Source organism: Neoarius graeffei, chromosome 16 (genome assembly GCF_027579695.1).
Source record: "Neoarius graeffei isolate fNeoGra1 chromosome 16, fNeoGra1.pri, whole genome shotgun sequence".
NCBI classification, from domain to species: domain Eukaryota; kingdom Metazoa; phylum Chordata; class Actinopteri; order Siluriformes; family Ariidae; genus Neoarius; species Neoarius graeffei.
In genome coordinates this window covers 59,638,242-59,655,647 of record NC_083584.1, presented here as the reverse complement: position 1 = coordinate 59,655,647, position 17,406 = coordinate 59,638,242, and the positions used below count along the sequence as shown (strand labels likewise).

At 41.0% G+C, this 17,406-nt stretch overlaps 1 protein-coding gene across 3 annotated transcripts in view; it reads left to right on the top strand.

The window, feature by feature from the left end:
• Window positions 1-11,479, top strand: part of col4a4 (collagen, type IV, alpha 4) — a 144,091-nt gene extending 132,612 nt beyond the window's left edge. For all 3 annotated transcript variants that reach the window (XM_060943292.1, XM_060943294.1, XM_060943293.1), the window contains exons 44-47: window positions 1,420-1,536; window positions 2,031-2,219; window positions 2,349-2,632; window positions 6,542-11,479. In XM_060943292.1, the coding sequence (XP_060799275.1) occupies window positions 1,420-1,536; window positions 2,031-2,219; window positions 2,349-2,632; window positions 6,542-6,796 (845 nt within the window). In that variant the 3' untranslated portion in view covers window positions 6,797-11,479. The remainder of the gene's footprint in view (window positions 1-1,419; window positions 1,537-2,030; window positions 2,220-2,348; window positions 2,633-6,541) is intronic.
• Window positions 11,480-17,406: the final 5,927 nt, after the last annotated feature.

Below are 17,406 nucleotides of genomic sequence, written 5' to 3'. Positions count from 1 at the left end.
CTTTTTGCCAAATTACATGAAATTCCTCCAAAAATCGTGAGGGAAGTTGATTTCAGAAAGCAAGCACACCTTGATGAAATTGCCAGAGTACAAGTTTGTTAATAATCAAAGGCATAACTCTGGTAAAATTTGCCCAAATTAAACGAAATTTCAATCTGCATATAACTGTCATATAACAAAGCTTCTTGCCAAGTTTGGTGAAATTCCTCCACAAATTGTGAGAGGAGTTGATTTCAGAAGAACGTACACCCTCATGAAATTGTCAAAGTACAAGTTATTTAATCAAGGGTCAAAACTCTGGGAAAATTTTCACAAGCGACATTAAATCGCGATATGTGTATTACCGTCATATAACAAGGCCTTTTGCCAAGCTTCGAGAAATCTGTCCAAAAATTGTGAGAGGAGTTGATTTCAGAAGGGAAAAAAAAAACCACACTCATGAAATTGTCAAAGTATAATTTTGTTAATCAAGGGCTGTAACTCTGGTAAAATGTGACTGAATTGAACAAAATTACAGTATGCATATTATCCACATACAACAAAGAATCCTGCCAAGTTTTGTGAAATTCCTCCAAAAATTGTGAGAGGAATTGATTTCAGAAGGTGAGTACCCTTCCCGGGATGGACAGATAAGACATCGCCACGACATAATCCCCCTTCGGGCCTTTTGGCCAGCGGGGGATAAAAACAAGTCTAGTGTAGGCACAAATGCTATTTTTGGAGAGTCCTATTCTTGGATGCTTGCCAATTCCTGTAGAAATTTTAAATAGTGACCTTTAGATCTTGAGAATAACTAGACAGATTAAAGGACTATATGTTTCCATCAGGTGCAAAATTTAAAGTATTTCATATAAAGTCAATTTGGATCCTGTTTATTGGGTAATACCTCAGGTACTGAGATGATACCATGGTTCTGGCTGATGAGACAAGCAGAATGTGCCCTATCAAAGTCCCTCTCGTGCTGGGACCTGGTCTTCCCAGGCAGTCTCCTGTCCCATTAGTAGCCCACTTAGTGCATTGGGCGGCACCAATCTCCATTTTCATAGCCCTTGACCTCTCACCTATTACATAGCTAGGGTTACAGCAGGGGGGTTGGTCCTCTGGTAACCACAGGAGTTTGACTCCCTACTTGCATCTGTATTGTGGTGTGCCTTACCAGATGGCAGTAGGTACCATTTTTATGATGGTCTTTGGTATGAATAGAATTTGCTATCTTCTGGGCCAGAGGTGGACACGCTAACAACTAGGCCATCTTGCGGTTATGTACTGTATATAGCCGTATCTCAAAGTTTCTATCAGACAAAGTAATAAAATCTTGACCAGGATTACAATTACAGTCATGGTAACATGTCTGTAACACACATTTTTATTCATTATGTTTGCTAAATTTCTTGCATGAGTCTTCCTTTTTCATCACAGGTTCAAAAGGCGAAGTGGGAGATCCAGGGTTGGATGGTCAACCTGGACCACCTGGCCTTATCGGACTTTCTGGAGACCAAGGACAGAAGGGTGCCAGAGGTTCACCAGGCGTGCCAGGTGTGTCTGTAGTGTGTGGTTGACTCACTATTAGACAGGAGCCAGTATTTCCAACAAGTGCAGCGCTTACAGTCACGTTAAGTGTCATTTACTTACTAGACCAGTGGCATAACTGAATAAATCAATGTTATGTTTTCACATAAATTTTATTCCAGTGCAGGGGAACCTCCACACCAGTCTCAAGCATCATTTTTTTTTTTCATGGATTGCATTGTGTTTGGTTGCATCCATCTTGCCCTGAACCCCAGCCAGTTTCCCAGTCCCTGCTGATGAAAAGAATGGTGAAGCATGGTGGTGATAGCATTGTGTTGTGGGATATGCTTTTGTTCCTTGAGTAACAAGCAGCACTGGGTTTTTGCCAAATGTAGTACCTTGTGGCAAGTCCAAAATGTTCAACAAATCAACAAGTCTTTAGGTGTTAAATGCTGTTACATTGCAAGGGTAGCAAGATTAATCCAAATTTGCCATCTTGCTGTCTCTCACTGTCTCGCCAGGCCAACAAGGACCTCCAGGAGATCAAGGTCCTCCTGGCCCCTCTGAGAGGTTCAACTCTGGCTTCCTATTGGTCATTCACAGCCAATCAACAGAGATACCCAAGTGTCCTCAAAATACGTCCAAACTGTGGGAGGGATATAGCTTACTATATCTGGAGGGGCAAGAAAGAGCACACACGCAGGACCTAGGTATCAAACACAACAGACATTCCTGCATATCTAAACTGTGTTTAAACTCCTTCCTGGCCAGTGAATCCCAGTACTGATTCGAATTTGAACGCATTATCTTAGTTTTATTTCTCCCTGTGTGTGTTTTAGGATCGGGAGGTTCATGTATGCGTATCTTCAGTACTATGCCCTTTGCAAACTGCAACCAGCGTGCTTGCCAGTATGCCACCCGCAATGAAAAATCCTATTGGCTTTCCACCGCTGCTGTATTACCTACCACGCCCGTGTCTGGGTTGAATATCCAGCGATACATCAGCAGGTGTGTGGTGTGTGAGGCTCCATCAGCAGCCACTGCCATTCACGCCCAGGACAGAGTTCATCCCAGCTGCCCAAGGGATTGGTTGACACTCTGGACTGGATATTCTTTCATCATGGCAAGTTTGAGAGTTTGTGTGTGTGTGTGTGTGTGTGTGTGGAGTACAGAAGAGGAAATTGAGCATGTTTGAGAATAGGGTAATATGGACACCCAACCAGTCACTCCCAAATGTCCTTATTGATCATCCCATTTCAGATTTAGTACCTCTGTACTCTTATAATAACCTCCACATGTTGGAAAGGTTTTCCATTAGCTTTTGGAGCATGGCTGTGGGGATTTGTGTCAATTTAGCCATGAAAGCATTAGTGAAGTCAGGTACCAATCATCTGCATAGTGAAGCATGGTGATGGTAGCATCACCTTGAACATTACTCTTAAAAGGGAACCTCCAGCGGATTTATTTTCAAACTTATTTTAAATAAAAGTAGTCGCAGATTTCAAAAATCAAACTTTCATTTTTGGAGACCAAATAGTATTCGAGAAAAATGCATTTTCTTTAAAATGCCATATGGGCTTCCTGTGGTGGTGACGTATGCAATAACGTCAGATAGCAGTCTCTTGGAGCAACTCAGCTGTTTATATTATCTGTTTACATCGTCGTTTTGTAAGTTTTACAAAGTATTTTACCAAATTTATCAGTATACCTTATCGTGGAGCATATAAATGCCACAATGACGTGAAAAAGAAATTGCAAGCTGGAACTAGACTGCATTTCTATAGAGAAAATGTAAAGTGTGGTTGATCGGTTGTGGCAGAGGGTCACCGACAGAAACTGGGTCAGACATGACCTCGCACTGCAAAATCTTCTTTTCTGTACATGATCTACAGAAAAGTGTGTGTGTAGTGCGTGTGTGGCTAAAACTGAGATTTTAGAGCGTGCAGCAGTGTTGTAGTTGAGTCACTAAACCTCGAGTCTGAGTCCAGTCTTGAGTCCCCAGGGTTCAAGTCCAAGTCATTAAAGAAAATTTTAAGTCGAGTCTGAGAACAAGACTCCATCTGCACCATGTGACGGTGGCTGTTGCTGCCTTTATGTGAAAGCGTCTCTGCTGCTGTGTTGGACTAACATTCTTGCTCGCCTGCTCCATTTTAGTTAACAGGCTACAGATAAAAAGCTTGTTTATCGCTCAGCAAGCCCCACCCACTATCAACAGGGCAAATAACATGAGAGGGTTAACACTAGCTAGTTCATCACTCAGCAAGCCCCGCCCACTATCAACAGGGCAATGCACATAGCGTGTCACTTCCTTCTCTGGGTGGAGTCTTACCAAATGATGATTGAAGTTCGAGGTTATCCCCGTCATCTCCTCGATAGTTCTTCTACATATGGAACACACAGCAATGCATTTTTTTCCCACCGCACGAGAAGTCTGTAGAAGCAAAGCGGACAATCCTAGGGGCTTCTCTCCAGGCATTTTAGCGCCATTAACGTTAGTTTGTTCCTGAACATGACATATGAACAGGTGAATGTGCATTCTCTTGCACAAAAATTAATGTAGATATAAATATCTTATGCCAAATTATGGCATGTTACAAAAAATAAAGAAAAAAAAAAAATCAGAGTCCTCGTCTCTAATTTACGAGTCCGAATGCAGTTAATGCACGAGTCCAAGTCAAGTCGTGAGTCCTTAAAATTAGGGCACGAGTCGGACTACAAGCCTGGCATGCAGCCACACATACTATAGATAGTTTCCACTGACGTCACGGCATTCCGGGGAACGCCCTCCAGCCGCCATCTTGTGGGGCAAACAAAACGGACCATCGCCATTACTGGCTACGTTATCTCGGACAAAGTTATATAGTCAGTTTTCTAAAATAAAGATCAATGTCGGCAAAATCAAGCAAACAGAAGTATATAGATACATTAGACGACATCTCACGACAACAGTATGCAGCCAAACTGGCCTTGATTGGGGGAATTGACCCCTACGAAGTGGACAAAGATGCATTTTCAAGTGACTATGCAGGGCTGCCAAAGCCTGAAACTACCAAAGCCTGCTCCAAAGCCTGAAACTGACTTCATCAAACTTTAAAGGCTGTCTGATATATACAACTTTATATATTCACAGCGCGCCTTTTGTCGGATGCCGCCTTTTTCACGGCTGAATCGCGCAGATCCGATTTTTTTTTTAAGGGGGGGGGCGTTGGAGTGTCTGATTATAAATTTCAAAGTAAATTCTGTATTAAAATTACTAAATAAGCAAATCTGTTACAGTCCATGAAACAGGAAGTATAAGGATGAGAAAAAAAAAAGTTTAAATCGGAAAGCTGCACACATTTGCACAGTCCTGCACACCGCTCGGGCTGCGCAAATGTGCGCAGCTTTCCGATTTAAACCGTTTTTTTCTCATCCTTATACTTCCTGTTTCATGGACTGTAACGGATTTGCTTATTTAGTAATTTTAATACAGAATTTACTTTGAAATTATAATCAGACACTCCAACGCCCCCCCCCCGCAAAAAAAATTGGATCTGCGCGATTCAGGCGGCATCCTCCAAAAGGCGCACTGTTTGCATCCCAAACATAAATCAAATCATACAGAATAGACCTAAAATGTTTTTCAAAAATGACCCTTGCGTGAGTGAAGTGACAAGTTTCAAATAGAAACGTGACAAACGAGTGATATTAAGTGTACATTACAATGTAAACGTACACTCAGCAGTTCCAGTTAGGCATTCTCCAGAGATTGTTCACATGATGTTTTGGTTTCCAAAAACAAACTTAAACACAATTGATTGTTTATTTAAACAACTTACCACTTATAAAATGATCGGAGCAGACTTTGCTGTGTTTGGAAGGCTGATAATCCTTGCGGTTGATTCTCGCAAGCCATAGATTTCTCCTTTGTATGCTGAGTTTCTTTGTTTGCTCGCCTTCATGCTCCCGTACAGTGGGAATTCCATAAAAGCTCCGCTTGACGTCATCATCTGACCTATTACGACAGCCGTGAATACAACAGGTGTGCACCATTGCTAGCTTTAAATAGCCTGCTTGGGTTCTTTTGAAGACTTTGTACTCGCGCGTTACAATGTGTGCTCAGTCACCCGTATGGTAAGCTTGACCCGCAAGATGGCCGCCACTAGGGAATCCCCGACTCTGTGATGTCATGTGAAAACTATCTATATGCACTACGTACACTATCTGTAGATCATGTAAAAAAAAAAAAAAAAGATTTTGCAGCGCGATGTCTCATGTCTGATCCAGGTTCTGTCAGTGGCCCTCTGCCACAGCTGATCCAGCACACTTTAGATTTTCTCTGTAGAGATACAGCCTAGTTCCAGCTTGTACTTTCTTTTTAGCATCATTGTGGCATTTATATGCTACACAATGAGGCATACTGATGTAAAAACTGATAAATTGGGTAAAATACTTGTAAAACGAGCAAAACTATGATGTAAACAGAGAATATAAACAGCTGAGTTGCTCCAAGCAACCACTACATGACACCATCGCATACGTCACCACCGCAGGAAGCCCATCTGACATATTTTAAAGAAAATTCATTTTTCTCGAACACTATTTGGTCTCCGAAAATGAAAATTTGATTTTTGAAATCTGCGACTACTTTTACTTCAGATAAGTTTGAGAATAAATCCGCTGGAGGATCCCTTTAATATTGGTAGAATTATATGCTTTATATTTGTAAATAGGTTTATAAAATCACACACACTTCAATGTTATACTATATTTAGTATGTATTTTATCTATTATTTAATATATACTCAGGCTCCTTCTGATGGCAGGTGTGCCTGTGGAAGTGGGGGTTTAAATAGATGGAAATGGAAAGCACTTAGTATTTGTTTCATACATCAACAAATATCAACATAATTTACAGAACCGACACGAAGACAAGTATTTGAAAAATTACCTGTAGCCTTTCATAGGTTAAATGCTATGTTTGACATTATTGTAAAAATGCTTCACTTTTATGTCACATGGTGGTGATGATGATATCATCTCTGTACCTTAGTACACTGGGTCAGGAGATGAAGGAGGCGGTCAGTCTCTCATATCGTCAGGAAGCTGCCTGCAGAATTTCCTCACGCATCCATTTGTGGAGTGCCAGGGTAGACAAGGCACATGCCACTACTTCACCAACCTCTACAACTTCTGGCTCACACACGTGCCTGAGGAATTCAGCTACAGACCGAAAATAGAGATCCTAAAAGGAGAAGCTGAGCAGCTTGATCACGTTGGCCGATGCACTGTCTGCTTGAGGTCGTGAGACCAGTCCAGGTTGTCACGCTGCATCCTGAAATGTTCTCACATCCTCCTTTGGGATGCTTCAGAGGATGTGAGTCAAGTGGAGTCATAACTCATTGAGGGGGGAGAACTGAACAGTTTGTGATTTCACACTGAAGAACAATTGTGAACTGTGAACAACTTTGTACCACACTTTTCCTCTCTGGAGTTAATACTTGAGAGTTCGAGCAGTGTTTGATATCTCGTGATTCTGATCGCCTTGTCTCAAAATATTGGTTGTTCTTTAAAAGAAATCAATAGTTGTCAGGTCCGTCAGCACTGGCATTTTCAATTCTACAAAAGTTCAATATCAAAACACAATTTAAAAACTCCCTTCACCATACTTTACATCTGTGCAGCCAAACTAGACACACAGTGCTTTGCATAAGTATTTAACCCCGTTCTTTACTACTTTTGTTGTATTACAGCCTGGAACTGAAATGGACTTTATTGGGATTTTTACAGATTGGCTCTCCATTATACCTTTATTTTTTTTGTTGGTGCAAAAACATTTATATCATCACCAAGCAAACAAAAATTAGACGTGTTCTGTTTATGCCTGTGAGACGATACTTGGTAGCATCACCTTTGGCTACAATTACAGCTGAAAGGATTGCATCTCAATCTGGTTCCTGATAATTTTCACTGTTCTTCTCGACAAAACTGCCAAACCTTTTGTCAGATTGGATGGAGACAATTATTGAAGAGCAATTCTCAAGTTTTTGCCACAGATTTGTAATAGGATTGAGGTGTGAGGCATTCTAAGATATTCAGGTTCATGGTTTTGAACCACTCCAGCATAACTTTGGCAGTACATATGGGATTGTCTTATTAGAAGGTGAACCTCCACTCCCAGCTAAAGTCACTTGCACATTGGAACAGAGTTTCTTCTCGGACTGCCTTGTATTTGGCTCTATCCATCTATCTTGGCCTTCACCTTGACCTGTTTCCCAGTCCCTGCTCATGAAAGGCATCTCCACAACATAGTACTACCACCACCATGCTTCACTATATGGATAGTGTTCTCAGGCTGATGAGCATTACAGGGTTTCTGCCAAATCTAACACTTTATACCAAGGAAAAGGATTTCAATTTTGATTACATAAGAGCAGAGAAGCTTTTTGCACATTCACTCACTACGTTTACATGCACATAGAGAGAATCGAATTTCTGCCGTTGCTCGAGTGAAATCGAAGTTCAAAATGCCATGTATACACCTTAATTCGGCTGAAATTGAACCGAACTTGATTTCTCGGAATCGAGCTACACGACCTAGATTATGCGATTTCTGCCGAGCTACTTTGTGCATGTATACCCTATCGAGCTAGTTGTCGAGCTACTTCCGGAAGTGACGAGTGACGAGACCACAAGCGGGAAACACAACAGCCTCGGTCGGCATGACAACAGTAGTAGCGAGCAGCAGAAGAGGTCAGGAGGAACAAACGAAGAGGAGAAAATGGCGATGTAGAGCTCTCTGAAGTGTGGGTGGAGCACAGAGGACGGCAGGACAAAGCTTCTGGTACTAATAGGTTTTTTATTGTCAGACTTTTCAGTTTAACAGCCTACTTTTATTCTTGAGAGAAACACACACACACACACACACACACACACACACGCGCGTGCGCTGTGTTCTAGTCCCGGGATGAGCTCTCCCCTCTGCCTCCTTAAATAGGGCGCGGTTACTGGGAAGACACACAAACACAGGTTAATTACCGTCAGGTGAAGTGATTCTGCCACTCACCTTCCCTGGCTCCGCCCTCCTGTCACAGACCGGTGCTTGACCACGCCCCCGCTGCCACAGGCAAGCAGAAACGTGCACTTCTGGAGCAATGAGGAGACAGAGTTCATGCTCATTCAGCTTAAGGAGTTGAATATATTAAAATTCATGGACGGGAGAAAAACGCGCAATGGAGAACACGGAACTGATAACTTTGTTTACACTCTTGAATAGCTCTTCTTCATGACGACAACCGGAAGTGTACCAACACGATGGGGCGTGTTGCGCCACCTGTGGCTCGGGTGCACAATGCACCTCACACAATAGCCCGATTTCATTGTGTGCATGTAGGATTGGATTTCTCTGGCACCCTGCTGGGACCTTCAGCTCGATTACCGACAGCAGCTCGATTTGGATGTGCATGTAAACGTAGTCATTGAGGCTCCAGTCTGTCTTTTGGGAAACTTCAAACAGGGTGTAAATACTGATGCAAAGCACCTTAGGATTTTACTAGAGCGACTGCTACAATTATCGACACCTTAACGATCTTCTGGCCGTTGCAAAAGTAGAAAAGGTTTTCAATACGTAAATTGTGCATGGATAATTACTCAAACTTCCACTGGGAAAAAAAAAAAAGTTGATTCACGATTACTTAGTGCATCAGATCACGTGACACCGTTCTACAATTATCGACATCCGGATGATTATTTATTTAAAAAAATAATAAATCGGTATGTGGTATTAAGTTAACAAAACAGTTTTTATTTAAATGTGTTTTCCATACTTATATTTAGGGCAAAATATTTTATATAAATATATGGATGTCGGTGTTTACGTAAATGAGGAAGTAATTCTGTTTGTAAGCAAATGAACTGATCATGTTTAACCTGCGTCAGAAAATCTTTTTGTTCCACTTTCTAAGGATTTTCTTAGATCACATTTTGTTAATCATTCATTGTTGTTTATATTAATTTCTAGTTTTGTAGTTTACTACTAAATGTCAACAGGGATATTGTATTGTAACCACATGAAAATACAGGTCAAAGGTCAATTTTTTTAATTGAAATTTTGAATTTACATCAAAAAATATAAAATGTCTCCTGATATTGTAATATGTGGTGGATATTTACAACAAACTGCAAAAAAAATTTTCTGAATGGAATAGAGAAATCTGAATATTTCAAGCATGTAATGTTTTATATGCTCGGAATTTAATTCTGGTCTAATTCTATTTATTGCAGTCGGATTCCAAATACTCTATAAACATTCCATTCTGTTATGAATCAGAAAAAAATTATTATAAAATCACAGCACTTTTATTTTTTTTAAAGTACTTCATCTACTTCAGCAATGTTACACAAAGATCGATCCATAACAGTTGTAAATGCCACTTAATTCCACAGCGTGTCGATAATGGTGGACACCGGTGAAAGTGATCACTATTATCAACACCTCACGTGACTTCTCAAACACGCGTTTAGATACAAAATTGCGACTGTCAAATGAAAGAGTAAAAAACAAAATAGTTTCGATGAGATCATGAAATATTGGTGAATTTGATCAGTAAAAACATGTCCATGGTCTTTCCACCATGCTTACCTGCGATGATGACGTCCGGGTTTTCCAAAAAATTGCTGATCGTGCTAAAAAAATTCCATCTCCGGTAACGAGCAGTGTCCTCAGACGTCAAGATCAAAGGGTGAGGAGGGTCTTCCGGTTGATTAATTAACCAATAATAACTGTTGGAACTAAACTCAGCTTTGTAAAATTGTTTATTGGTAAATCCGAAAAGGTGTCGATAATTATGGACTGTCGATAATTGTAGCCGCCGCTCTAGTAATTCTTACAAACAAGAATAGAAAACTATCAGATTCTTTAGAGATTAAAGTTATTGTAAATGCTGGATGGAGGGAAAGCATTGATTAAAAAGGTGTGCCACTGTCACTATGGGTTCAGTCACATGGCTTCACCACTGGGAAAAAAAAAAATATGGTGCTAAATGTCTTGAAAGTAGCATTTCTACTTCTTTTTCTTCTTCATTATTGACTTTATTTTCTCTTACCTTTTACCTGTGACTTCCAGAGAATCTCTTAGCCAGATATGTGTAATGTTATCCATGTGCATCACTACTGTTTATCCTCTCCTGGACCTCAGTGTGCTGCAAATATTCATCATTCATGGTTGCATTTAATGGCACATTTCAATATTTGCACTTTATTGAATTGGTTAATGTGTTTAGATGCTCATATGCTTCATCTTGTCTTTTTTTTGGGGGGGGGAGGAATGAAATCTACAAGGACCAGCCGTGGATAGTTGTTAAAGAATCTTCCCTAAAGTAGTTTAATTTTGTGGTGCTATTACTAATCAATACCAGAATTAAACCAAACTAACTCCTTCAGTGTTCTTCGCCATATCACATGACATTTTACAGTGATCATGGATATGGGAACTTGGACGCATTTTAAATATATATCTATTCTACTGTATGTAAATACACTGTTGAAAGAATCAGTATTTATTTAGGAGGAGGTTATTTTGTATGGAAGCCCCGAACCGGAAGACGTAGGGGAATTTTTATGTTTGGTCATAATTTTTGATGCAGTAACTCATTTTTCAGCTTTGCGTTATCTTATGATGATGGATCTCATTCTTTCGACACTGCACAATCTGATAACGCCACTATGACCATTATGGAACTTAAGGAATTTAAATAATTTGTTGCAGAAAAACAAGAAATGAATTCAACATATGATATACACCATGTTCAAAAAAAGTTTGTGGACATGCAGCCATCATACCCATGCACCCCAAACTGTTAAGCACACAACTGTATAAGATGTCTTTGTCTGCTGGAGCATTAGAATTTACCTTGGATAAATTTGAAGCGGTCTCTCATTCTTTTTTACCAAATCAGAAAATATTGTGGAATAAACTCTCGCTCTGATTGAACAGTCACTTGTTTCTTGTGTCCTCGCGAACATTCACGCACGTCTTCCAATAGAGTCTGAAGAGAGCTGAAATGATGCAACATCACATGAAATGTCACTTTTTCACTTCTTTGCTAGCCGATAACTAGCTAGCCACCAAACCAGCCTTCCTAGCTACTCTACCTATCCCGAGTGTATAGTGAACAGTATTCTAGCCATGTTCATCAGCAGAACTTCAGCTAGCTCAGGATCCATCCTCAGGTTAAAAAACAAAACAAAAAAAACCTCAAACAGTGAGCAGCATGCTAAAAATGTTACCCACATGCTATAGTGACCAGGGCTCGACATTAACAGTAGCCCGATTGCCCGGGGCAACCATTCAATAGATTCGGACAACCAGACTCTCACAAATGCTTGCCCGATTGGGCAACTACCCAAATATGTCAACTTACGTGAAAAACTATGTTTATCCATTCATATATGGCAGATCACAGAATCCAGGGACACATGTCGGCCCGGGGGCATTTTGAGTTATTGACAGATTCAGAAAGTACAGTTTCTAAGCTTTCCAATGATGCCTTCCATGTGGAGATCTGACAGTATTTGAAGAATGTGTGGCCTTTTGAAAGTGTATACTTCTTAAAACAGGAAAGGGAGAAAATCGCCCTCAAAGTTTTCCATCTCAGCTACTCTGGGTGCAGGGCGGGCACATAATGCTGCTCATCTGCATGATATTAAGGAAAGCTCTACCCCCTATGAGCTAGCACGATGCTACTTTCATGTAAACAAAGATCACCACGTCAATTTTCCTTCCATGCAAAGTATGCCCAAAACAATTATGAAGTACAAAAATAAGTCCTAAAGTGTACTTTAACGTTTTGTGGTTGAAAAATTACTCACACCGTAAGAAAGAAAGATAGCACGATGATGACACAACTAACAACACTAGTTTCATGTAAAGCCTCGGTCACAACCGGCCGTACAGTACGCGCTCCTACAGCCGGTCTACACGCAAAAAACGCAAGAAACGCACGGAGAGCGCGCATGAAACGCACGAGAGCGCGCGTGTGATGTGCTGATTTTCGAGCCGCAGACCGGCCGCAGAGGTTCTTTGTCATGTCAAACAAACTCTACGGGCGCTTACGTTTTTTTCAGGTTGCAAGACAAACTTACGGCCAACGCGCGTCTTTCTCCATGAACAACAACAAAAAAAAAAAAAGCAGCGATTTGGGAAACGCCAAAAATCACACGGCCAAAAAATCGTATGTCCGGTTGTGACCTAGGCTTAACCAAACCACAACACTCTCCGTTACATGCAAAAATAACCACACAGCCTTAGATTAATAAACTCACCCCATCAGAAAGAGAAACGGTGCCTTGCACACACCAATGCCTCCGATGGAATGTAATCCTAGAATGGTCCATGTATCATCCAATCATTCAAGTCTTCCATTCAATCTGGAAAACGAGGTTGCGGGGTTTTTTTTTTGCTAGAAATGGTGATCTCCGATGTAAATACCGTGTGTCTGTTTGCTTCGCGGTGTTTCAGCTCCTCTGTGCTCTGTTTAGTAACTCATTCCATAGTGAAATCACACGCCTGTATGCAGCTAAGTAGCCACGAGCTCAGCTCGTATCATACAGCTGATTCGCGAAAAAAAAAAAAAAAAAAGACTTAAATCATCATGTGAATGGCCCATAAGGTAATTTACCCACACCCCCCAGCAGGCTACAGTCCTGACAAAAACGAGACAATCTGCAACAAAAAAAACGTATGCTTTTCCAACAAAACAATCTATTATCTGAAATACTGATTGCATTCTTCAAGATCTCAACTTGCACATGATGGAAAAAAACAAAAATCACAAATTTCGAAAAAAAAAAAATGCTTCTTTTGCGATTATCTCGGATTCGTTTCGGCCGACATGTGTCCCTGGATCCGGTGAGGGGTCACATATTATGATGAAATTCCATCACGATTTGCGATTGTTTGACTCGGAAAGACCGCGTCCATGTTATCATTACGGGATGTTCAACAACTAGCGGAATTCACATTTGCACATCGCGGGCTCGCAATGCAGTTTCCCATTGCTAATAATTATCGCGTAGTGCATATTCAGTGTTCTATTGGTATGTCCTTCACTACATGACTAATTACCGCATTACTTGCACGGGGCGCTAGTGTCAATGCCTGTTGATACAGACAGCGTCTGAGAAGGTTGAATAATAAATTAAAAAATAAACATTAAAGTCACAAACTTTGGCATTATGTCTGGTTTGGAGAAATTTGGTTTTAAAATAAACAAGACAAGGAAGAGAAGAAAAAGAAAACTCAATCAAGCTCATCAGTGGATTCAAAGAAACTGTATGAGGTGAAAAGGCAAAGAACTGTTATTCCCAGCAGTTTCCTGGATTGAAGTTGGTCAAACCTGAGAATGAACCTGGGCCACCCAGCAAACTCTCCAAAGATGATCTCATGATATGTATGATGACTTTTTTGTGGTTGAAACATGATCTGAATAAAAGGTATACAATTTCCAGACATAATATAACTCATAAATCACTTCATGAAAATTCCAACAGGTCCAGATGATGTCTGTTTTGATCTTTTGTGCATTGATATCAATATATTAGCGTACCTTCCCTCCCTTTCAGTTGGTACTATTTTCATCAGACTTTTTGTGCCCTCACCTTTAATGACTTGGGACAGGCATGAATGTGCAAATCTGAAACCAATTATTCTGTTCAAATGGCGTAGAAATGAAAACTTAGTGGTACCATCACCAGAGAGCAAATTGTAATTGTGGAATTATAGAATTATGAGCACACAAAAGAAGAACACAATGTACATTCATGGTGGTTTACACGAAAAGTGGTTAGACATGATATAATTGAACCCAGAAACCAAGGGAACACAAAGAAGGATAAGAAAATCAACAAAATAAGCTTTTAAGAGGCATTAGTAGAGCATGCAAGTGAACATTGTGTTGTAAGCATGCGTTTGTGGCATATTCAAAGGAAAAAAAAAGTATGTAATATTTGGGCAACCATGTTCTGAGTTCAGGCAACCAGATTTCTACAAATGGTTGCCCGAATGGACAACCATGTCTCAAAGTTAATGTACAGCCCTGGTGACGGAAGACTTTTTTACTTCCTTCTGTCTAAGAAAAATGAACCTTAGGGCCTCTGCATGCTCTTGCGACAAGGCTTTCGCAGATAGCTTTTCGCAGACAGTTGTAATTTATCGTTGAGCGGGGAGTAATAGGCGTGCGCGATGTTATTCACCGCCACAACACAAGGGGGCGCGAAGTCGCGAAATCGCTAGGAGTAGTTGGTGGGTGTGGTTAGTGGAGTGTTTATCCTCCGGTTACTTATAATGACTAGAACTGGAGTCGTATAGATGTCCGTACTTCCTCACTTCCTCGATCAACCGCTCTTCGTGCTGCTCCATCTTCGCTCGTGTTTTTAAAAATGGCGGTCGTGAAAACAAACCAAACCGGGAAAGTAGGGAAGCGGAAGTGCGTGTACAGCGGATGGAGAGTGGACCAATCAGAGCCCTCTTGTCTGCGAGGCTTCTGCGGTGGTCGCAATTTTTGGGAGGTGCGCGCAGAGCATCTGCGAAAGGGGGGCTACGCAGACACCATCTGCGAGGACTGCGTTGTCAGCATAAATTGGCCTTTAAGGCCTCTGCATGCTCTTGCGACAAGGCTTTCGCAGATAGCTTTTCGCAGACAGTTGTAATTTATCGTTGAGCGGGGAGTAATAGGCGTGCGCAATGTTATTCACCGCCACAACGCAAGGGGGCGCGAAGTCGCGAAATCGCTAGGAGTAGTTGGTGGGTGTGGTTAGTGGAGTGTTTATCCTCCGGTTACTTATAATGACTAGAACTGGAGTCGTATAGATGTACGTACTTCCTCACTTCCTCGATCAACCGCTCTTCGTGCTGCTCCATCTTCGCTCGTGTTTTTAAAAATGGCGGTCGTGAAAACAAACCAAACCGGGAAAGTAGGGAAGCGGAAGTGCGTGTACAGCGGATGTAGAGTGGACCAATCAGAGCCCTCTTGTCTGCGAGGCTTCTGCGGTGGTCGCAATTTTTGGGAGGTGCGCGCAGAGCGTCTGCGAAGGTGGGGGGGCTACGCAGACGCTATCTGCGAGGACTGGGTTGTCAGCATAAATTGGCCTTTAGAAGACATGTTCCAAAAGAAACGGATTATACCTTACAGACGAAGGTAGTGACGATAACTCAGTGTCCTCAGTAACATGTTGTCCATGGTAAATACACACAGTCCCAACTTTTACTGATTTGGGGTTGTCGTCTTACACAAATTTTCCAGTTTTTTTGTTGCCCCTGTCCCAACAATAAAACTTCTCCATTTCAACATTTGATATGTTGCCTTTGTACTATTTCAGACAAAACCAAAGTACAGTCAAACCTCGGGTCACGAACGTCCCTATTTCCGAATAAATCGGGCTACGAACACCATTTCCGAACAAATTTTGCTTCGATGCGCGGCCGATGCTTCGATACACGAACGCACAAACTGATGGGCTTCTGCACTACGTGAGGCGTTCGGCGGCATCAGTTGTACTCAAGGTGGCGCGCTGTGAACATTGTTCGTCATTGCGTTGTGTTGATACGATTTCTTTTTTGCTTTTTGCATTAAATTAACCCTTATTATGGCTCCCAAGAAAGTGAAAAGTCTCTCATTTGAGGGAGTAATCTTCCTCCTCCTCCATCCGCATGTACCAGCAACTATCAACCACAAAGGTAAAGTGTACTGTACAGTTATGATGTTTTATTTTAGTATTACTGTATTTTTCTATAATTAAGGTCATCTTTAATTCCTTTCTGTATTTTTTCCACACACAAACCCATAAAAAGTTACAAAAAAAAAAACTGTTTCTGGGGCCGGTGAACGGATTCCTTGGATTTACATTAATTTCAATGGGAAAAATTAATTCGGTTCGCGAATGGAGTCAAAGAACGAATTAAGTTCGTAACCCGAGGTACCCACTGTAGAAGTTTTTGACACGACACCATCCTGACTGTGAAGCATGGTGGTGGCAGCATAATGGTGTCAAGATCTGCAGGGACTGGGGGATTTACCATGATTGGCACAAAGATGGATGGAGCCAATCAGGAATGACCCCAAAAAGACTGGTAGCTGTAGATGCTGCCAAAGGTACCTCTACCAAGTATTGGCTCTGGGGTGGGATGATAGGGGGATTAATTCTGAGCAGTCATGTCCTGTGCTGGGTTCTTTGGATTATCTCAGTTTGATTTGAGGTAAAGATCACTTCCTTGCCTCATCATTGTTCCTTCATCCCACTGATCTCTGTTCGTACTAACATCAGTGGGGAAATAATCGCCGATTTGTTCAAAAATACATGTAGATAAGTCAAAGTATTGGCAGAAAATAATTAATGCTTCGAGGAGACCAGTTTCAAAGTGGTTTCAGCTTGGCTCAGAAAATAGTTGAGAAGTAAATACGTGAAAAAAAACGACTTTACTCAGGTAAAATCCCAAAATGTAGGATTTATTAATTTATTTCCAAAAATAAACTTTCATAAAAAAAAAGCCAACAAAACGGCTTACCCAAGCCCTTACAAATCTCTTACATTCCACAGTGCAAATTATTACAGCTCATAAATATCATGTTTAGGCCACACCAATTTAATTAGTTGGTTCTCGGATTTTTTCAGGAAAAATATGAAGCGAGCGCGCGAAATAAAAATAAAATTTAAAAAAATGCTCTGATGGTAAAATTAGCGGTGGAAATAGAGGGCTTTCATAATATAGAGAAACAAAACATTATTGTTACACATTTCATATGGCTCTTTTAATAGCTTCTTATTTCCACCCATACTGTATGCATTAAGGGCGAGCTCTGGCTGCATGTCTTTTATCAGGCAAACCAGTAAACAGATCGGCTAAATAAACGATTGAATTAC